The sequence below is a fragment of the Mixophyes fleayi genome, chromosome 9 (assembly GCF_038048845.1).
Source record: "Mixophyes fleayi isolate aMixFle1 chromosome 9, aMixFle1.hap1, whole genome shotgun sequence".
In the NCBI taxonomy this organism is placed as follows: Eukaryota; Metazoa; Chordata; class Amphibia; order Anura; family Limnodynastidae; genus Mixophyes; species Mixophyes fleayi.
The window spans coordinates 131,551,723-131,574,997 of record NC_134410.1 but is presented as its reverse complement, the minus strand read 5'-3'; the positions used below and the strand labels follow the sequence as shown (position 1 = coordinate 131,574,997).

The following is a 23,275-nucleotide window of genomic DNA, read 5'->3' as shown; positions in this document are numbered from 1 at the left end:
AGGTCGTTACGGATAATGTATTTAAAATATGTTTTCAAGTGTTAAACAAATGATGAAAACCTTGTTATGATTGCAGTGGTGTAAAATGATGAGAATTGTTCACGTTTCGTGTTATCTCTTGGAAGACGATGCAGATTTTATACTTCTCTGTATTGTAGTTTAGTAAGACTTTCATTATGATATATCTTGAATGGCCGCCAAGACATTGACTTAATTATTAGTCCATAGATTTACTCATCCCATGTGCTGTTTTCTACTCTTATTTTTATAACACACGAGAGCAGAGACACCGTGCACACGTGCCAGTCTCAGCGACGGCAGAACCAGGGAATGTCATACCTGCAGAACTAGCCCACCTAATGCACAGTCTTATAGCCTACACGGAGTCATCCTGGTCAGGAATATACAGAACAACATTTGTATTTATATATTTATATGTTTGGCTGAAATAGAAATGTACATTACAGAGCACGTGACTGGAAAGATTTCTGGAAATGTTTATGTCACCGACTAAACCTGACTAAACTTGTAAAAAAAACTAAAAAAAAAACCTTAAGATTTAACCAAAGAAATCTGATCACCATTTAACTGTTTCTTCGCTGGGCCCACATGACACAGAATAAGAAGAAGGATGAACGTAATAAACCCACCAGCTAGAAAAAAACATTTCATAAATGTGAGATTTATTCTTCATCCTAATCCAATGGATAAATAAAACACTTCAATTAAAGTTGAACTCAGCCGCTCACTACAAGAGCCCACAGCTAAATGACTGTGACCCCGAGCTGACCAGAACTTCCCTTGACGTTTTGGTGATGCTCTGACCCAGCCAATACAATTTGGCTCTTGTCAAAGTCACTCAGTTCCGTACGTTTGCCCATTTTTCCTGCATCCAACAAATCATCTTCAAGTGCTGACTGTTCACTTATTGCTGAGTATATCCCACCCCTTGTAACATTGTAACAACATAATCAACGTTATTCACCACTTGTTAGTGGTTTTAATGTTGTGGATGAATTGTTAGTGTTACAATGAAGGCAGGGCAGTAGAAGAGGAGGCAGTATGACATACTACAATATACCCCCCACTTCCAACACTGTGTGTGTGTGTGTGTGTGTGTGTGTGTGTGTGTGTGTGTGTGTGTGTGTGTGTGTGTGTGTGTGTGTGTATATATATATATATATATATATATATATATATATATATATATATATATATATATATATATATATATATATATATATATATATCTATATGTATATATTATCTATATCTATATGTGTATATATTATCTATATCTATCTATCTCTATCTATCTGTACATATACACACACTTTTATCTCTCTCTCTCTCTCTCTCTCTCTCTCTCTCTCTCTCTCTCTCTCTCTATATATATATATATATATATATATATATATATATATCTCTATATATATAGATATATATATAGATATATCTCTATATATATAGATATATCTCTATATATATAGATATATCTCTATATATATCTATATATATATATATATCTATCTATCTATATATCTATCTATCTATATATCTATCTATCTATATATCTATATATCTATATCTATCTATATATCTATCTATATATCTATCTATATATCTATATATCTATCTATCTATATATATATATATATATATAAACAAAATCAGACATAGATCCTCTGCACTGACCATGTACAAACTGGGGTGCAAGAGGGGGTTGCCCACATTGTATAGACAAGAAAACAGGGATACTCTGCACTCTCCAAACACATAATTAATGCTGTACCAAGTACTGTTCTATATTAAAAACAGGGAATGTTAGTTCCACATATTGCAATATATGTTAAACTGACACCAAAGTCTTCCCATTCTGGTCAGTCCTAACATGATCAAATGCTATGCTATTTTATCTGGGCTTAAGGCTTACCTGCACACAGCTTTTAAAGGCAAGTCTTTCCCTAGCACTAGCAGCCATGGGAGACCTGGGACTCACCTGAAACAAGTTGGAATTAATTAATGTAAAGAATGGGGTGCAAGAGTCATGGGACTTAGGCGTGAGTTGGTCAGCTTAACATATATTGCAATATGTGGAACTAACATTCCCTGTTTTTAATATAGAATAGTACTTGGTACAGCATTAATTATGTGTTTGGAGAGTGCAGAGTATCCCTGTTTTCTTATATATATATATATATATATATATATATATATATATATATATATATATATATATATATATATATATATATATACACACACACACACACACACACACATATACACACACACACAAATATACACACATATGTATATATACTATATACACACACAATACTGTGAAATTTTTTTAGGCAGGTGTGGAAAAAATGCTGCAAAGTATGAATGCTTTCAAAAATAAAAGTGCTAATAGTTTATTTTTATCAATCAACAAAATGCAAAGTGAATTAACAGAAGAGGAATCTAAATCAAATCAATATTTGGTGTGACCACTCTGCCTTCAAAATAACATCAATTCTTCTAGGTACACTTGCACAAAGTCAAGGATTTTTGTAGAATTATATTCAGATGTATGACTAACCAACCATACCAAACAGGTAATAATGATCATCATTTTCATATGTAGGTTGAAACAGGATCAATAAATGAATGAATGAAAAAAGTAGTGTAGGAGGCTTAAAACTGGGTGAGGAGCAGCCAACCTCTGCTGCACAAGTGAGGTTGTGGAAGACCGTTTCATGTCACAGGTCATACTCCATGGCAAGACTGAGCACAACAAGACACAAGGTAGTTATACTGCATCAGCAAGGTCTCTCCCGAGCTAATACTTCAGAGCAGACTGGGGTTTTCAGATATGCTGTTCAAGGTCATTTGAAAAGGCACAAAGAAACGGGCAACGTTGAGGACCGTAGATGCAGTGGTCGGCCAAGGAAACTCATTCGAAATCGGAAGATGTCCAGCAGAGCCATCCGCTCAGAACTGGAAAAAAACAGTGACTGTTCAGAGAAGTCTGACCAGATGTGGTCTATGTGGAATAATTGTGTCCAGAAAGCCAACCTTCAGCATGGAAACAAGGCCAAGCATCTCAACTATACACGAAAACATAGGATCTGAGGTGCAGAATAATGGCAGCAGGTGGTCAGGACAGATGAGTCAGAAATATTTGGCTGTAACAGAAGGAAGTGTGTTTGCCGAAGGGCTGGAGAGCAGTACAATAATAGGTGTCTGCAGGCAGCAGTGAAGCATGGTGGAGGTTCCTTGCACGTTTGGGGCAAATGGAGTCAGGATTAATGGTGTCCTCAATGCTGAGAAATACAGGCAGGTACTTATCCATCATGTAATACCATCAGGGAGGCCCCTGATTGGCTCCAAATGTAACCTGCAGCAGGACAAGGAGCCCAATCATACAGCCAATGTCATTAAGAACGATCTTCAGTGTACAGAAGAACAAGGAGTCCTGGAAGTGATGATACGGCCCCTACAGAGCCCTGATCTCAGCATCATGGAGTCTGTCTGGGATTACATGAAGAGACAGAAGGATTTGAGCAAGCCTACATCCACAGATCTGTGGTTAGTTCTCCAAGATGTTTGGAACAACCTCTCTGACGAGTTCCTTCAAACACTGTGTGCAAGTGTCCCTAGAAGAATTGATGCATTGATGCTGTTTTGAAGGCAAAGGGCGGTCACACCAAATATTGATTTGATTTAGATTTCTCTTCTGTTTATTCACTTTACATTTTGCTAATTGATAAAAAATAAAGTATTAATTCTTCTATTCCTGAAAGCATGTGATAGTGTTACAAATGAAGGCAGTAGTATAAAAATATATGTTTTTGTAGTAATAGAAGTGTTTTTAGGCTTTTTAAAGATAAAATGTTACAACAATTATGCGTCTCATTATCCCTGAATCTGTGGTGAGCAGGTCCAGGCAACAACTGCGAGACAAAGTAACACAATGAATAGCAGTTTCCGGGCCTGCCCTGTCCTTTCTATGGGGAAATAACATAGGCGTGGTAAGTTCTTCTTTTGATCGCAACAGCGCCAAAAATTGAAGAACTGAATGGCGTAAAGCTAAAAATGTATCACATGTAATAACGGGGAACAGAAGAGTCATCAGAATTTGTTGGCAGGTGACAGAATCTATATTTAAATCGCTTACGTTCAATTCCAGAATAAACCTTTACTTTTTAACAAATGTTTACCAGTATTTATAACAAATCACATTCTCCAGGGTGCTATAACAAGAACTTATAACGCACTGACATATGAGCTGAGCATTCCTGTGTATCTGCCTCATGGTACCAATAACTGACATGTAACAAGGAGGGATACAATGTATTTTGCCTTCTAGTCATTTCCCCAGCCGCTTGCCAAATTACAGGCAAATCCTCTGGAATGACGACATTTGGAGTTTTCCACTGAGGTCAGCTGAATTATAGCCTCATCTATTATGGAACGAGACTGGATGGAGTTGCTGTAAAAGGACACGCTATAATTGCCTGGATTAGGTGCATTTCTACATATAGAGCGCACGGCTGCGGATCGCTCTCTGAGTGCGTTTAACCCAAAACATGTGTGTCTGTTGTTGTCACATAGTTGTATTACTCGGAACACGTGTAAAGTCAGAAGGAATCAGGAACGGGTGGGGAACTTGTAACTACATGACAGGACCTTACCTAATAATCCCTCAAACAAAAGTAATTATTAATACGTTACTAGGAGCACGGGATACAAACACTGCTTTTATGGCTCATATTTTTACATATTATCGGAAACTCTTTGCTATTGTTCAAAGGGCTTAGTAAGCTAACGAGGAGAATTTCCTGTTCTTCTGGAGGGGAGTAGAACAATTTGCTTAATAATAAATATTTCAAGCAAAGGTTTTCTGCATAACTTGGGCAGCACGGTGGCTCAGTGGTTAGAACTTCTGCCTCACAGCACTGGGGTCATGAGTTCAATTCCCGACCATGGCCTTATCTGTGAGGAGTTTGTATGTTCTCCCCGTGTTTGCGTGGGTTTCCTCCGGGTGCTCCGGTTTCCTTCCACATTCCAAAACCATACTGGTAGGTTAATTGGCTGCTATCAAAAAATTGACCCTAATCTCTCTGTGTGTGTGTATGTGTGTGTGTGTGTGTATGTTAGGGAATTTAGACTGTAAGCTCCAATGGGGCAGGGACTGATGTGAGTGAGCTCTCTGTACAGCGCTGCGGAATTAGTAGCAATATATAAATAGCTGATGATGATGATGATGAACGTACACTTGTCTCATTGTGCATCCGCCATTAGAACCTGTCTCCTCTATATTATGTTTTTGTGGGATTCTAGTGCATATGGTTATATTGTTGTCCTTCATTTTACAAGATACAAATAACTCATCCTGTTTTGGGGAGATTAGATATTTGGGTAATGGCAGCCTTTTGAGGCTATGCTTTACCTACTGTTTTTTAAAGCATAACTTGTGGGGACAGACACTATCCACAGTTAGACAGCCTGTTTTGTCCTTGCTAGGACTCATCAGTACAGGATAGAACAGCATTTGTAGTGCTAAACAGACCGGTCTGATAAAACAAAGACTGGGCCGAAGATGATCTTTAAGCTACTCCATAGTAACAATATGCAAATAGGCCAATCCTAGAGGGCAGCCCCTCCAGTCAGTGCCTTACCCACTGAGGTTTTAGAGCATGACATTGGGTTACATCACTGAGTAAGAGCATGACATTGGGTTACATCATTTGTCAAGAGTGTGACATTGGAGTGCGCCATTTGGTAACATCATGAGACTGGATTATGTAATTGAGTAAGAGCATGACATTAGGTTAGATCACGGTGTAAAAGCAAGACACTGGGTTACGTCATTGGGTAAGAGCATGACATTTGGGTTACGTCATTGGGTAAGAGTATGACATTTGGGTTACGTCATTGGGTAAGAGCATGACATTGGGTTAGATCACGGTGTAAAAGCAAGACACTGGGTTACGTCATTGGGTAAGAGCATGACATTTGGGTTACGTCATTGGGTAAGAGTATGACATTTGGGTTACGTCATTGGGTAAGAGCATGACATTGGGTTAGATCACGGTGTAAAAGCAAGACACTGGGTTACGTCATTGGGTAAGAGCATGACATTTGGGTTACGACATTGGGTAAGAGCAAGACACTGGGTTATGACATTGGGAATGAGCATGATACTGGGTTACGTCATTGGGTAAGAGCATGACATTGGAGCTGCCATTTGGCAACAGCATGACACTGGACTACGTCATTGAGTAAGAGCATGACATTAGGTTAGGTCATTGCGTAAGAGCATGACATTTGGGTTACGTCATTGAGTAAGAGCATGACATTGGGATATGTCATTGGGTAAGAGCATGACATTGGGTTATGTCATTGGGTAAGAGCATGACATTGGAGTGCTTCATCAGGTAACAGCGTGACACTGGATTACTTAACTGGGTAAGAGCATGAGATTGGAGTATGTCATTGGGTAAGAGCATGACTTGTGGTGCGTCTTTAGGTAAGAAATAATTCCAGTATTAGAAGGGCCAACTGGGCCTAAGTCTAGGGTCCTCCTATAGAAAGGACTTACACAATCATGAATATTTCTGTTATAATAGGCACCCTACAACTGTATTGGAATAGGTTTACAACGTTGTGTAAAGCCAAATGTGGATTTTCATTGTTCGCATCTCAGCGTTTTGCTGTGAGTGAGTGAGTGAGTGGGAAAAGGAGGGAATTTGCAGGTGATGTCCACTAAGAACAATATTCTAATAGGTTGTGTTTGGGTAAGTATTTATCAACTAGTAATATTATTATAAAATATCCTTTGGTAGACTCCGCACTGTCTTTATTGGCACCTCTGTCTTCCAGCTCAGCCAATCACCATTCAGGAGGAAGGGGGTGTGCTCACCACCTCCATAGGGGGGAGTGTTGCCAGGGACAACGGAGCTGATAAACTGAGGTGCCTGTAGGGCAGATGTCACAGACAGCACTGGGTCATAATGTGGATCAAGTATTAAATGATAATACTGTATTTAAATATTTTGCTCTGGGAGGATATTATGCACATAAAAATGTAAATGTAAATATATCAGCCATAAACTCCGGTGGAACAATCCCCCAATTTCCATGACCATAAAAATCATATATTAATTGCTTAGGTTTCCCAACATGGAAGCGCACTATTTGCATTCAGTAAGAATAGATCTACACAGCATCCATTACTTTAAAGTTGTTTTCATGTGTAACATGCCTTAAAGCAATCTGAGCACATGTAATTATTCTTACCAACACTGGTTGTCATTCCAGTCTGTATGGTAGATTGTACTCTGGAGACCCCTGCTCAGACCACAGCACTAGATGAGGACATCATCCGTTAAGCACCTGTTAAACTTATGTTATTCTTTCCCTAAAAGTCAGCTGCAGCCTGACATACAGTCATAGCTGTTGTGCCTCTATAGGGTAATTATTGTGAAGTAATACCAGGGAGTATGCCGGAGATTTCTGGCTGCCAATAAATTGTGTTTTCAAAATAAGAAATGAAAGCAAATTAGAGGCGTTATTCACATGCCCTTCAACAGATGTGCATTAAACATAGAGATCCCAATCCTCAATACCTGCAAACACGACAGAACTGCACCAGTGGAGCAGATCTGTCGTGGACAATAACAATATCATTTAAAATTGAGAATCACTGGTGCGGGTCTGAAGTAACTAGCTGGATGAACTTTGTTTCATAAAGAGGTGTATTACAGACCACTGCTTTTGTTGGCTAGTGTACAATACAGACCCCATTTTTAATGCTAGTATAGAATACAGAACTCTTCTTGGTAGCTAGTATTCAAAAAAAGATCCTCTTTATGACAGCTAGTCTTTGTGACTGGTGTACAGTACAGACCCCCTTCCTGGTGCAGCGCTCTCACCCCCTAGTTGGTTCCCAGTGTTGCCATCAGTCTTTGCTTGGCTGAGAAAACTTGTTTTCCACTCCCACAATGCACTGCAATTAGCAGCCAATCGGAGTTCAGTACAGGAGGAAAAGTGGAGTACAATCAGTCAATAAGTATAGGTTGATAGCAACTCCAGGACCCAGTGGCTATAGAGGAAATGTGGCAAGTGTTAGACCCATGATATAGCTGCTCTATTCGGTGTAAAGAATATAGTCTTATAAGTGAATCTAAAGCATGCTTGCGTTTTATGATCTGGCTTTCCTGTGCTGAGCAGGACTTCAATGACTGAACTATACGCATGATAAATGCATGTCTCGGTGTATGCACAGATCAAATCTGAAGACATACGGATATCGCTGACCTGAAATTGGCTATATATATATATAAGGCACTCCTTAGAAATAAGATATACATCCAAGCCTTGCAGTACTGCATTATCCTGTGAAGTCTGCCAATATGGAAGTGACTGGAAGGACTTTGCAAGTTACACCTCACTACAACACATCAAAAATACTGAATTTTATTTTACTTTTAAACTTCAAAAATAATAATTGTGCCCTAAGATGCCGTTAAAGCTCTCGTGTCTGTAGGATGGGGATTTCTTTGGGAAGTTTGGTGGAAATTTGGATTTGGCCCCAACTTTATAAAGTGGATCCAGCTATTATATTCTCATCCAGTGGAATGCATTAGAACAAATAATACTCGGAAAGTTGTCCCTTGGGCAGGGGTACAAGAGAAGGGGGGTGACAGACTCCTGCTGTTTTTGTCTTTGTGCTTCAGCCACTGGCAACGCTAACTTGGGGTAGTGCGGAGACTGAGGGGCTCATATCATTGTATCCAAGCGATATACCCCCCTAAGTTGTCTGACCGTCTTTGGCTCTGCAGGTGGTTAATAAATATGGCAAAATTGGAACCTAAAAATATTGTGGAAAAACAATCCTGTTCCCTGTAGACCCTATTCCCCAACCATTCCTGAAATACTGAGAGGGTTTGTGGAGGAGAATGTTGTGATTTAGGGATTGTTTCTGAATTCAGACCCGGTTACAAAGGCTGTGGTCTCAGGTGCTACTTATCATTCCTGGGAAACTTCATCTCATCAAAATGATTATACTCCCCAAATTCCATTATAGATTTCACATCACTCCAATTACTAAGAAATATGTTGCATTAATCAAAGACGACACTCTTAATCTTATATGAGTCCATTCGGTGTCCCGAGAATTACCCTAAATACTCAGCAGTTCAAGGAGCATGTCCACCTCATTAGGGACAGCCATTATGGGAAGCAGCATCAAATTGTCAGAAATATTGTATAACTCCTCTACAAGGATACAGCCGGCTATCACCATAAATGATGAGACTATTACTAAATGTTATAGAACTGTATAGGAACAATAGGACCTATAACTTACTACTAAGATCCTGCTTGTTCCTATGAGACTTATGTCCCCGTTGTGTCCCTGTAACCAATAAATTCAATCTCCTGCTTAGTTATCTCAGTCCAGGCTCAGTCCTCTGCTGGCTGCCAGAGAGTCCTGATCCAAAGGACGCAGAGCAACCAGCAAAGAGGAGCTGCAGCAGTTACACCCTACATCCAGTTCCTGGTGATTATCAGCCTACAACTGGAGGACCACACTGGTACACAATTGATTCTCACAGTTTGACAGCAATCGAAACAAAGTAAACATAGTCTGGGGGTCTAGTGCCAACAACCAGCAGAACCACCAATAAGGAGTGACATAGTGAGCGCACCCTGCCAGAATACTACCCCCCTAAATGGGTCTATGCCACGGGACTTACAGAATCCTTATCCTTGGACTGATGTAATTCAGAGGAAGACAGTCTTATTCATACAGAGGTATCACCCTTTAAATCGACATTTAACGCATCACATTTAATTGAAGTGAAGGTTAAAAACTCACCTGTTCTTAAAAGCCTACCAGTCATCCGATTAAGCATCTCACCATGTTTTGGTTACCTCACCCTCATCATTATCCATCTCTCCCACTCGTACCTCTTGCCCCAGATCCCCCTCATCGACTCCCTCTTGTGTTTGTCTGTTTGCTCTTCCTTTAGATTATAAGCTCTTACGAGCAGGGTCCTCTTCCCTCCTGTGTCACTACCTATAACTCTTGCTCCAGTTACTCTGTCCTCCTCCTCGGGCTCTCTGCCCCTTGACCCCAATCCTGCTGATCTCTGCACCTCTTTTGGCAGCTTCTAATCTGTTAGCTGCGCCCACACTCCTATGCACAGGTTCTCAGTATGTGCCGAATTTACCCTGCTCCCCTCTTCCAGCCTTCCTGTAGCTGGATACTATTAGCTGTGCGGTGAGCTTCAGGAGTTATAGTGTTATCATCATCTACTTATATAGCACCACTAATTCAGCAGCGCTGTACAGAGAACTCACTCACATCAGTCCCTGTCCCATTGAAGCTTACAGTCTAAATTCCCTAACACACACACACACAGACTAGGGTCAATTTGATAGCAGCCAATTAAACTACCAGTATGTTTTTGGAGTGTGGGAGGAAACCGGAGCACCTGGAGGAAAACCGCGCAAAAATTTCCTCTGTGTTGTTATACCTTGTACGGTCTTATGGTTTGTAATCTGTACGGATCTGCGCACATCTTGTGGGGGCCTATGAAGGCTAATAATAACATAATAATAATAATGTTAAATGTCACTGAACAGTTTTCTACATGTGTAAGCCCCGAGAATGTGCACAATTCCAGAGACTCAGAGATCCTAGAGTCTCTTAAGTGATAAATTATCTCTCCCGGCAATGAGAGACCCCGCTGTTTGTGTATCGGACCTTGGAGATGATCTGGAACATAGATCCTACCTGAGGATTCTGCTGCGTGTTAAATGGCCAATGCTTGAATGGAAAGAACAAGAGCCACCCACGGTGATTATGTGGATAAATATGATTATTTTATGCCGCTTCAAAAAATGAACATACCGGAGTAGAGGAAATATTTGATCAAATATGCAAGAGATGTCTGGAAACTAATCTGAGAGTAATAATGACGATAATGGAAATTGTGGCGCAGCTGAAGACGTGATTTGGGTAATATAATATACTGCTAATCCTCAGTACTTGTACCTTAATATCATAACATAAATGAATAATGCGATGCTTTGGTGAACGCCTACTGTAATGTATACAAGACAAATGTACTTGATTGTTTCTGGTTTTTAATGTTGTAATTGTTTTATGGTATCATTTCCAATATCAATTAAAAAAGTAACTGGAAAAAAAAAAATTGTAACAAATTATATATGTTTTCTAAGCATCTGTACTGGTCATTGGCAAGGTCACAGACTCCTGGCTAAGACAGCGTTTTATTCTAAGACCTGAATTCCAAATTGCTTAGACGTTGTCCTCTACCAGATTTATATTGACGGTTTAGCACTTCCCGTATAGTAAGATCTTTATATAAAACAATCCATGAAATGGAAAGACAGGTGGATGATGAGGACACGGTCATTTAAAGGGACTTACTAAGGTTGATGACAGAGCAGCTAAGATTATACGGTATACAGGTCTTAGCCAAGAGTCTGCTGGGTCATCTCAGATGTCAGTCTTAGATATTATCACTGGCAACTAAATACATAAATTCAGTGTTCAGTGGATGAGATATATACTCTATATCCATTTCATTCTCAGTGTCTTAAAAGTTTATTCTAAAGTTCTGTTTGCATACACCCTAAACTGTTACTGTGTAATACTTAGGACCTGTCTCCTGTGTGATGTTCCTCTTCTGGTTTACATGGTATTTAAAGCCTTTTGCGGGAATATAAGTCTCCTCCTATTGCCCGATTCCCATTTATAGCTTACCGAGCAGCGGTCTGCCCCCAACCCACTGCTCAGTGCATCTCTCCAGTGGACAGCATAAAGGAGGAGTAGGGGGTTGCAGCAGGCATGGTTAGATTGCTGATTGTGCTATTTAGCATGTTAGTTGGGGTAATTAGCATATTAGTCATCTTGTGGCCATGTGCAGTAAGCAGTCTTTTATGAAACATGGCGGGTCCTTCTGTCAATTTATATGACTGGAAGCAACTTCCTTGACGTGTCTGTAGATTTATAGTGAATCCAATGCCAGATTTGTCATGGCCAGTCCGAGCAGAGGCCACACTGGCCCCCATCCCATCCATAGCACAGTGAATGTTACACAACACTATATACATTTTTCAGCCCCCTTTAGAATCTATAACAGTAATTGGTTTATGATTTGATCTAACCTCCCTAGAGATCTGCAAAACTTTGCTGTTTTCCAAACACCACTCACAGATAACATACCGATATGATTTACAGAGATTTCATGCTGACAAACCGTAACGCCCGAAATTGAATTTAGTGTGACCCATTAATTCCTAAACAACTCCAGACCACCGCTTTGTTATAAAAATGAACAGCGTTAACACAGACTAACCGTGGAGCTTCCAAACCTAGCCACAAAAACAGCCTACATTCCACCAGGCATGTGCGAGTGGCGAGGTAATCAGACCTCCTACACATCATTCCATCTGTTACAGACATTATCTCAGGTTATTGTACGGTAACCCTGAAACTGGGCCTTGTCCATAAGCACCAACATGTGTTCTCAGAGGAGGCTGCCCAGATGTCTGGACCTGACACAGCAGTTACACAAACACGTGGGGTCCTGAGAATGAACATGGACAATGGGCAGCCAGGTGTTTGTGGAAACAGAGGAGAACTTCTACTAAAACTCACATTAATCTCTCATATTCAGGACACAATGGTGAGTGAAGGCGCCATGCAACGACTTTGTCTTTTGCATTCGAGAAGGCAAGAATTCTTAGAACTCTTCTTTACCTCAAATTAGACTCCATGTACCTAAAAGAACAGAATGAGTTGGAATTGGTCCCATACAGTTACTGCACCGAGGCTCTCAGAGACACAACTAATGGTGCTTAATGGCCCAGCAAAATTCATTTCATATGGGATACCATTTTCTTTGGTTTGGGAGGAGGTGTGAGGGGCAATCTTATTGTTACCTTGAGAACAGGGGTGTGGCTGATGGGCCAGGATGAGGGGTGTGGCCATATGTCCCAATTTTTATATGGTGAATGTTGGCAGGTGTGATACGATGTCCCTGTTTTCTGTTCCTATACAAGGGTCACTCTCCCAGTAAATTCTATGGGCGAGTTTTATCTTCGCTGAGCAAGCAGAGACCAGCCGGTATTGGGGATCTGAAGGTGACCCTGGTTTATATGAAGTGTACCTAGGCACGGCCCTGGGCAAGAGTCATTGTGGGTTTAGGAAGGGTTGTGTCGCGTAGGTATTGGTGGGGGAATGATGTAAAGAGAAATAATGTGGTCTCTACAGCAGAATTAGTTAACTTGTGGCTCCCCGACTGTTGTAGAACTACAAGACCCAGCATGCTCTGCCAGCCAGCCAGAGACTGTAGTTAGATAGACTGTAAGGGCAGATGGACTATGGTCCATGTTTCTGGGTTTTTTGTTTGGCCTTATTCTTGATCCACACATGTAAAACTTACGATAGGTTAAAGTTGATGGACTGGTGTCTTTTCGACCTCACTGTTTAATGATGACACAAAATCTCAGGTTCAGTGTTAGGTCTCCTAGGAATACAACTAAGCTGCAGGCCAACACACGCGGGACTATCTAACTAATTTTCTGCAATGAGAAAGTTATCCTTACGGAGAGCGGTTACTGGTCTTGGCACAAAACTCAGAATTAAACCTCTGATCTTCCACAGTGAAACTTCAACATGTATTTCCAACTATCCGTGATCCGCCATCCATCCCAAGTCATATTTCATCCAGATAATAACCAGTGCACAGCGCTCACACGTACCGCATGAACGATGCTTTGGCTGCTGTCCAGTCCCATACATAAAAATATAATACAAGAATAACACGCAGACTGATAATATGGCCAAGACCATTCAAGGACACGAAGGGATAAAACAAACGTTTAGAATTTATTATAGTGCAGGCATCTTGTGTGCGTGATGTGAATATGGCTGAGGGGGGGTGTCTCAAAACATGAAAAGAAGTTTTCAGAGATCACCAACATGCACAGAGACCAGCCAGGGTCATCTGACATCTGGATATATTAAGTCCAATCTGCGACTCTTGCTCAAAGTCCGCCTACAAATACAATGGAGGGCGTAAAGAAAGTATGGGACAAACCCCAATCAGAGCAGGTGCAAAAGTGTTCTGACCGAATAAAAATGTCTGTGTGATCAAGATACACCCTTTAAAATGCGTCTTCTCCCTAACTTCCTAAATTCAATAATCTTGCTCTGCAAAATCAAGCCTGGCTTTTGCGCAGCTCCCCTAAACTAGGTGCACCAATGAGCTTACTCTCTATGCCCCCTCCCCAACTCCTCCCATCGGTCACTGCAAACCCCGGCCTCTCTGAAGACGCCACCATTGTGCTCTGCAGCCCATGTACTTTAGCAAAAAACTAAGCGCCACCGCAACTCAAATCACCAGCAACAAGGACTTGCGCGTTTCGCATTTTAGAAATGACCTGAGCTGTGTTCAATAAACAGTGTGAACAGACCTAACGAGTATTTCATCATTTTTGTTTCATTTCACAAAGTTCCAGACTGTTTTGCAGGCAGAGACTCTCTATACGGTTTCCTGCAGCTGTGTTGGATACCTACAGTAGTAAAAGATATACAACTTGCAGGTGATTTACGAGAAGATTACTGAAGTCTCAAGGTCTGATCCGGGCTGGATAACAAATGGCTTTATAAAGTGAGCAGAGTTTTCACTTTCTCATATGACTACAGGGCACCCAGAGCCTTTAATACCGCTGTCGTCTATATGTGAAGACAAAGCTCTTTCTCGCTTCCAGATTTTTACAGCTCCTGACAATGGCTCGTAATACAGCCATAAGAATTACATTAACATGCATCAACTGGGGCACGTTCGGAGAGCGATTGCCGTGATTTATTCCTCTACATAACGTCTGTGTATTCTCAGTATTAATGTTGGTAGTTCTGTAAGAATAATGTGTGACCCCTAGTAACATAAGAGGATGCTGCCCCCAGTGGTCAGTGTGACACATTTCTCACATATCCCCAAATCTTCCTTCTCTACAGACATGTGTTTCCGCCTATACGTGTTACATCATATCTACACACCCTCTTGCAACTTTTACTAAATACATTGCTTTATCTGTACATCTGTGTTTTTACCCAGATTTTTCTTATCATTAAGGTAACGTTGCTGTTTGGGGTGTGGAGTTATGTCTAATGGATGTAAGCTCTCAGGAGCAGGGTCCTCTTTCCTTGTGTGCGCCTACTGTTCCTTCACCCTCTGTACCTCTTGGCTGCTTCCCTAGCCCTGTTTTCTTAAGCTTCGGCCTTCTTCTCGCTGATTTCTACCATCACTTTCACTATCTGTCCCAGAGTTTATCTGATTTGCTTTACCCTGTCACCTGTGTTTGTATATAGTTTTGTATCATGTTGTGTCTTGGTTCTGTTTTCTGTATATGTAATGTATGGCGCTGCGGACCCTTTGTGGCGCCTTAGAAGTCAAAGATAATAATAATAATAATAATAATGTGCGGCTGATCTGTGAACAGAAATCTAGATTTAGCTACGTAGGTTTCCTCCCACACTCCAAAAACATGCTGGCAGGTTATTTGGCTGCTAACAAATTGACCCTAGTCTATGTCTGTGTGTGTTGGGGAATTTAGACTGTAAGCTCCAATGGGGCAGGGACTGATGTGAGCGAGTTCTCTGTACAGCGCTGCAGAATTAGTGGCGCTATATAAATAAATGGTGATGATGGTGATTTAGTAGTGGAACTGACACCAGTGGAAGCAGCCATTGTTGGGCTCAGCCAATATGACATCTCTCCGGCATATAAAGTGTTAACAGACTAGGCAATAACGTTTGAACCAGACCCCAAATTTTTTTGAACTACTGTTAAGGTTGTACTACTAGTATTGTAAATTATTTGCATTTTAATTAGTAATTAGGATAGACATTAATTCGGAATTTACAAATAAAAACCAATAAAAGTAATTTACAAAGTAAAATAAAAAATAAAAGGAGAGTTGGTGGGTTTCAATCCATAATGTGTCTGTGTGTCAGACCCTACAAGAGATGGTTTGCATTAGAATATATTAGACAAGTCACAATCAGTGGATCTCAGGTTCTAGGACCCTGTGCGGCTGTAGAATATGGTCAGGAGGGTGATGTATTCTCACCAGTATGAGCAACCAATCAGGAATCAGTGCATATCTCTAACACCAATGTGGAGGGGGGGATAGCGAACAATCTTTTAGTGACATTACTCTTTTCTGCAAACGTGTGGGGTTCCTTTAAATGGTCACATGTGAAAATAAGATCATGTCCCTCTCTGCTTTGTACTAAATAATAGGGTAGTGACAGTTTTTACAGGGAGGGGGTTTAGAGGGTGTAAGCAGGGCACTAACGTGAGGGTCCCAACTGAATACAGAAATCAGCCAGCTCTGAATACTAGTATATATATATATATATATATATATATATATATATATATATATATTTATTAAGCTCAGAAAGCCTTTAGTTTCAAGTGTACTTAAATAGGGGTCGTGTAAGGTTTTGTAAATAACTCCTGGTGATGAATAGGATGAGGGGGGAGGCTGTTGTCAGAGCCTCTTGTTATTTTAGGGGACGTGCAGAGACCGCTTTGTTAAGGTTTTAATCCTACAAATGTTTCACATTCCCGGGATCTCTTTGTTACCAGTTTCCTCATTTTACCTTCTTGGTAAATAATCATCTGAATCGCATCGTCCTCAGCGAGAGGCCAGGGCTGGGGATCCCATGGTAACAGAGAATCGATCATTTCCCTTGTGAATTAAACGAACTGCGCTCAGGTCCAGAGTGAAGATTTAAGGAGTTAGAATACGGTGCTGGTTCTGGCTGTATGCCAATATGGTAAAGTCTGGTAACACGGGGTCACTGGAATGGGTATTTGGTGATATCTGATAAGCACCAAACAAAACTGTTTTAATCATTTCTAATCAGATTATACTTCAATTATATGGTACCATTTTCTCTTAATGGATAACTTCACCCAAACCTGAAACATGTTTTGGTTGGAAATCAATAATTTTTATAATAATACAGAATATGACTTAACTGGGCCTGGCCTTTCTCCTGATCCAGCAGGTATCTGTAACAGTCCAACAACGCTCTCCTCGCTTCTTCTGCCTCTAAAGGAGCCCCTCCTCCCATTCAGTAGAATGGTAAGTTCAGTGGGGGAGGGGCATTGACAACAGAGGGAGGGGCATTTGAAGGAAAAAAACACCTTTACAGGAGTGAGGAAACCGACGCTGAATCGTTATGAATGCTAAGTAATATTTTACATTATTTTAGAACTTCTGGAATTCCCAAAAATGCAAAATTATAAAGATATTGAAATACAGGAAGAGACGGTGTAACGTGCAGTAATGAAGGGGACAATATAATTTTTGTCTCTGCAATTGAAGACCCGCTGTCACACCAGGCCACCACAACAACCAATCAGATGTCAGATTAATGGATCCTATATACTATTGGGTGCTATGGGTTACAGTACTATTAAAACTTATTAAACAAGCGCTATTGTGTAATTAAAAGCAAACCACCAGAAAGATACATTTCTATACAAAGTATAAGTTTAGAGCCACAAAGTCCATTTATTAACAAAGTAGATGTAAATCTCTATAAGATATCTAGTTTTGTTTCTGTGTCTTGGAACGGAGCCACGTCTGACTATAAGAGGAGATCTAGAACCGTCTCTCTGCACAGATCTCACTTGCTAATTTAAGGATGTAAAACGATCCCGGCTCCACGGTACCTCGGATTCCACGCGACGTACCCAAGGACATAACAGGACCATTCTTTTCTGTATCATATATGAATGGCCGGTTGTGGATAAATATAGTATCTAGTCTATACATCTGTGATGAGGCAGGCAGGGAATTTCCTGTTTAACTCCTCTCATGAATTAATCCTCAGATAATATAAATTATACCAGGAATGGTAACAGGGACTGCTTACACTTTATCTCCACGTGACAGGTAAATACCAGGGATGAATATAATGTATTGTACTGTGCCCTCGCCACAGAGCCCAGTGCACAGCATGAACAGTCACTATAATATGTGGGGACTACACATCCCAGCATTTATCCATGGGATCAGTAAATAGATACCGGAACTATATAGCAGTTTAAAAGCTAAATTCCATTTACTGCTGCGTTAAGCCTGATGGGTGAATACGACACTCTACAGACACTTAATACCCCAGGGGGAGACAACAGCTGGGTAATATTTCTTTGTTTCATCGCTTGATACATTTCCGTTACATTAATATATTCCATATCCTGTCCTCAAACACACTAAAATATCCTTAAATGTAAATACCCTTTAGATGTGAACTCCTGGCTATGAATAACATGAAAGGGGGGTATGAAAGGGATGCAAAATGGATTTTACTTCTCCTAAAATTAAGAAAGTTAAACGCTACAGCCCATCGTCCCTGACACACAACTCCCGCTGGAGCAAATCCCTGAGGAACAGATGCGTTCAGTGCAATTAACGTCACTAAGAAAATTAAGAAAAAAAATGAGGTTAAGCAGTAAAACATTCACCAATGATTAGAGGATGTCAACTAGTCAGGGCATGCTGATCCTTGTAGTTCAACAAGACTGATTAACTCTGTTATACACACAGTCACATTAAGTTTTCATTTAAACGGCAAAGAGCATCTGTGATCACATCAGTTGCATATCCCTACCCACAATTCCTTGGTGCAAGACTTCTCCTGTATCGTTTGGTTCACGTTCGGAGACTTGGCTGAAAGTTATTACTGATTTTTATACAATTTAGAAGCTCTCTCTGCTCCTGCAGCCATTTCCATAGATAGGAAAAGCTCCAGTTTCCCCCAGATGAGCCGCCTGTGAATTGTAATGGAATGTGTACATGACATGTACATTCTGAAACATTTAAATTCAAAGGCTTATTTAACAATGCCTGCATTATTGACATTACACATTTGTATCCCCAGCGGAGACTGAAATGTCAAAATGCGGCACATATAGAGGGAAGCAAAGATCTGGAAAAATGAAAAGTCTCGTTGCCCAACTCTAAAAGGAAACAGCTGCTTTTTGGCTCAGACTGGAGCAATGATTCATCTGCACCGAGACTCACAATAAAGTCTTCTTTTCTGGCAGCGACCGTCTCATGAATTAAACCTATTTTGCAGGGTACCGATTACCTACAGACAGTGGCGGCATCTGATTTATATCTGTATTCACAAGGAAGCAGTGACATCACTAGACTTAGATTACAAAGCGCACTGCGTGGCATGCAAGACAAGATGTACCCTAAAATCTGATCTTTGGGGATGTCTCTACAAACTAGCCGTGTGCCCCTGTACATATCAGAGGAGGCATACTTTTTTTTCTAAAGTATGGCTCGGTTTATCTTCATTATTTGATTATTTTGATGATGAGATTGAGAGGCATCACTTTCATTAAACGCGGCACTTTTGCATATTTGAAGCTTATTTTTACATTGCTGGGAACGCGGCGTGTGGCGTGAAACCGAACGGTGGAAAATTAACCCCATTTCTAGTACAGGAAGAGAGGCGATGTAAGTCAGCTCAGATTTGGGTTACAGTGTTACATGTTTAAAAATAAATCCTAGTATTAGTAAGATAAATGATACACAGGAAAACGCTAAGAATCATCAGGTAACTCACTTATAATTGTCGTCCTCTACGAACTTCTGCAGTTCTTCAATGTAGCGCACGGACTTCAGGTATTTCTGCACGTGGGGTAACGTAACAAGGTGGTCTGTGGGGCGTAAAAAAATATTGGTGTTACTCTAAACTTTACAATATAAAACAAAGTAGATTTAGAAAGCTAATTAATAACCAACCTAATAATGACATCATGCATTAGTATAGACTCGCTTAGAGGACTATTCCTGTCTTTTATACATTATATATAAATCCTTACACCCCCTAATTCTGATTCTGGAGCCACACGTTCTGCATTCTCCAGTGTCTGACAGCTGAGCTCGGATTGATATGATTTAGGGGCTTATTATGTAGTGAGGTCTCATCGACCTGCTGAGTAGAATTGTCAGATTCCACTTGTTCTGACTGTTTCTCACTGACAGGAATTGGAAGGAAAAAACATCAATTTTACAGTTGCTTTGGATGGGATTCCTATTATTCTTGGATTCCTTCGAGCCTACATTGGCCCCCACACTCGACATCCCCTCCAAGTGTAAGATTTTCCTAGGAGCGCTGTCCAAGACCCATTCTAGAAAGTGGCATTTTCTGGATAAACTCAACAAAAAGTTCAAAGGAACAAAACATAACAAACAAACAAGTGTTCATTGGCTGCATTACTCTGCATATATCAGAGAACCAGAAAACTGCACATGGAGCGAGAACACGACACGACTCTCACATGCAAACATTGTACCCCTGAATGCAGAATTCTATTACCCAGCAATCTAGGGCCAGGCACCCCCTTCCTTTTATAAACATTGCCCTGACTTGAGGCAGACATATTAAAGTCAACATTTACTTGGTGGAAATTCAGGACAAAATAGTTCACACCATCAAAACGCCTAAATGTTGCTCAGACCCAATCTACGGCTACCTGATGAGAGATGACACCCCCTTTCAGTTGCAGAAAATTGGTTCTGTTCTCTTGTTTGGTAGGTAAGCAGCCGTTATGGGATTGGAAGTCCTAAATAATGAGCTAATTTTTAAACAAACAAGCCCCCTCCATGATATTGCTGGAGCTGGGAGTACCATCGTTTTTAGAGCTTGTTTCTGTTGAGGGGTCAGTTTGCTAGTGGTGGAATATAGGTACTACAAGTACTACAAGTATAGACAGAAAGTGAGGACCACTAACCGTAACTACAGGATACTTGTAAATCCGCAATAATCCGCAGGATGTTGTTCATCTGGTTGGACCTTTGCTCGTTCTCCATGATGCTGCCGGACGCTGGGTACGCAGAGTCTATATAGATGATATCCAGGAGGTGAATCCCTGAAACGACAGAAAGACACAGGAACACATGAATAGGAGCAGCCTCTAACATAAAACAAGACGGGTTAGAAGGACAATAACCAGAAGCCATCAGGTTAATTAGTAAGATGATAAAACACAGCTGGAGTTCTCCCCTGTCTCATATACACAATTATACAAAGTGTCATTAATCCTGACAATAAACAGACTACAGCGATCTCTACAGAACAAGATACTCGTTTTATTTATTGTGGCTCATTAAAGGTATTCTGTAGTGCTGTGTAATAAGGAGCCAGCTGGGTAAGGACAGAATAAGTGGCTTATTATAGGGGGGTGCCGGAGAGATTACTCTATTTCATTTGTGTTAGTTTGTGTTGTGGTTATTCCCCAGTATAGAGTGTGGGAGAGGTGCGCACGGCAACCTGCTGGTCAGGACCAAAAACAGGGACTGAGAATACATTTTCTTTTGGTCCCAATCATATGGTACAGATAAGACATAATTTGATGAGCGCTGCTGTGGGGGGTGCAGTGTAACTGGACAATGTGCAGAAATTACCATAACCTTGAACTGTGTCCGCCTGTACTTCCAGTGTATATAATTACCATTATAGTATTTCCCTGGGACCATTCTGCTGCTGGGAAGGCCTCTCTGTCACATCACTCAGTCCGAGCTGTATGTAAACAGGGACTACTCCCCCCAACATAGTCTGCCCACTGAGTATCAGAATCATACCCATCTATGTCATATAAACTTATCAAAATATAGATTGTTGTCATCATTGGGCAGCACAGTGACTTAGTGGTTAGCACTTCTGCCTCACAGCACTGAGGTCATTAGTTCAATTCCCAACCATGGCCTTATCTGTGTGGAGTTTGTATGTTCTTCCCGTGTTTGCGTGGGTTTCCTCCAGGTGCTCCGGTTTCCTACCACACTACAAAAACATACTGGTAGATTAATTGGCTGCTATCAGAATTGACCCTAGTCTCTCTCTGTCTGTGTGTGTGTATGTGTGTGTATATTAGGGAATTTAGACTGTAAGCTCCAATGGGGCAGGGACTGATGTGAATAAGTTCACTGTACAGCGCTGTGGAATTAGTGGCGCTATATAAATAAATGGTGATGATGATGATGGTCATTCAGCCATGATGAACACAACCCGGTCTCCCCCGCGGGGGTAACATAGTAAGCGCAGGGGGTCAGTCCTAAGCTAGGTATCCCAGTGAGTGATTACACGCTAGGCTGACCAGACAGGAAACCCAAATCTCTATTATCATAGGTCAGGAGACTGTAGGTTTCTCATTATTAAACAAAGCCCCCCCCGAGTCGTTTAGGTTATTGCCGGGAGCAGATCATGGGGAGGCCTACTTCCCAAGTGACCCGGGAATTAGCTAAGGAATAAATGTTTTTACTTTTAGTTTTCTTAATAAAATAAAGCATTTCCCTTTATTAATAAATTGGATATTAGAAGATTTTCTATCTCTGGGACAGGCCGCACATTGCAGGGCCAAAATGACTCCATTCAACATGATTTGCGTGATCTAGGTAACCCTCCTACAGGAGGCGGGAGAATGGTCTGCTGCTCTCCTCTAGGAATTCGGGAGACCTAACGGGACACCATGGAGACTGGGCAAGTATGTGACAAATAGACCCTCCCCATCTTATATCAGAAAGGGGGGACGGGGGTTATAGCTGCTACTTTGCAGGATGCCCAAGACAGAATACTGCATAGGTTAATGGCCGCCAAATACTCTGCACTGCGCGTGCGGCTGTACGGATTCTTTCTGTTCTTGTTTGTAGCAGCTGTGCCCCCTGCTGGCCACTCCTGGTCTAAAGAGGGGTGCGGGCTTCCGCCTCTGTCCGCCCAGTCTGTCCCTTTGCATTGTCCAGCGATGATCACCAGTTGCTATATTTATATAGCACCACCAATTCCTCAGCGCTGTACAGAGAACTCACTCACATCAGTCCCTGCCCCATTGGGGCTTACAGTATAAATTCTCTAACACACAGACACACACACAGACACACAAACACACAGACTTGGGTCAATTTAATAGCATCCAATTAACCTACCAGTATGTTTTTGGACTGTGGGAGAAAACCCAGCATCTGATAACTATACTAAGATACTGAGCATTACATCCAGCATACAGAACAAGAGAAGTGATACTGTGCAGTTGTCCCACATACATAATAGGAACAGATACTGAGCATTACATCCAGCATACAGAACAAGAGAAGTGATACTGTGCAGTTGTTGAGGCATACAGAACTGGAACAAATACCCAGAATTACAACCAGT

The 23,275-nt window shown here is 41.0% G+C and overlaps 1 protein-coding gene across 8 annotated transcripts in view; it reads right to left on the bottom strand.

Annotated features, from left to right (window-relative positions):
• Window positions 1-23,275, bottom strand: part of RALGPS1 (Ral GEF with PH domain and SH3 binding motif 1) — a 312,153-nt gene that overhangs the window by 74,896 nt on the left and 213,982 nt on the right. For all 8 annotated transcript variants that reach the window (XM_075185799.1, XM_075185803.1, XM_075185804.1 and 5 more), the window contains exons 10-11: window positions 20,859-20,996; window positions 19,688-19,781 (exon numbers count right to left, since the gene is read on the bottom strand). In XM_075185799.1, the coding sequence (XP_075041900.1) occupies window positions 19,688-19,781; window positions 20,859-20,996 (232 nt within the window). The remainder of the gene's footprint in view (window positions 1-19,687; window positions 19,782-20,858; window positions 20,997-23,275) is intronic.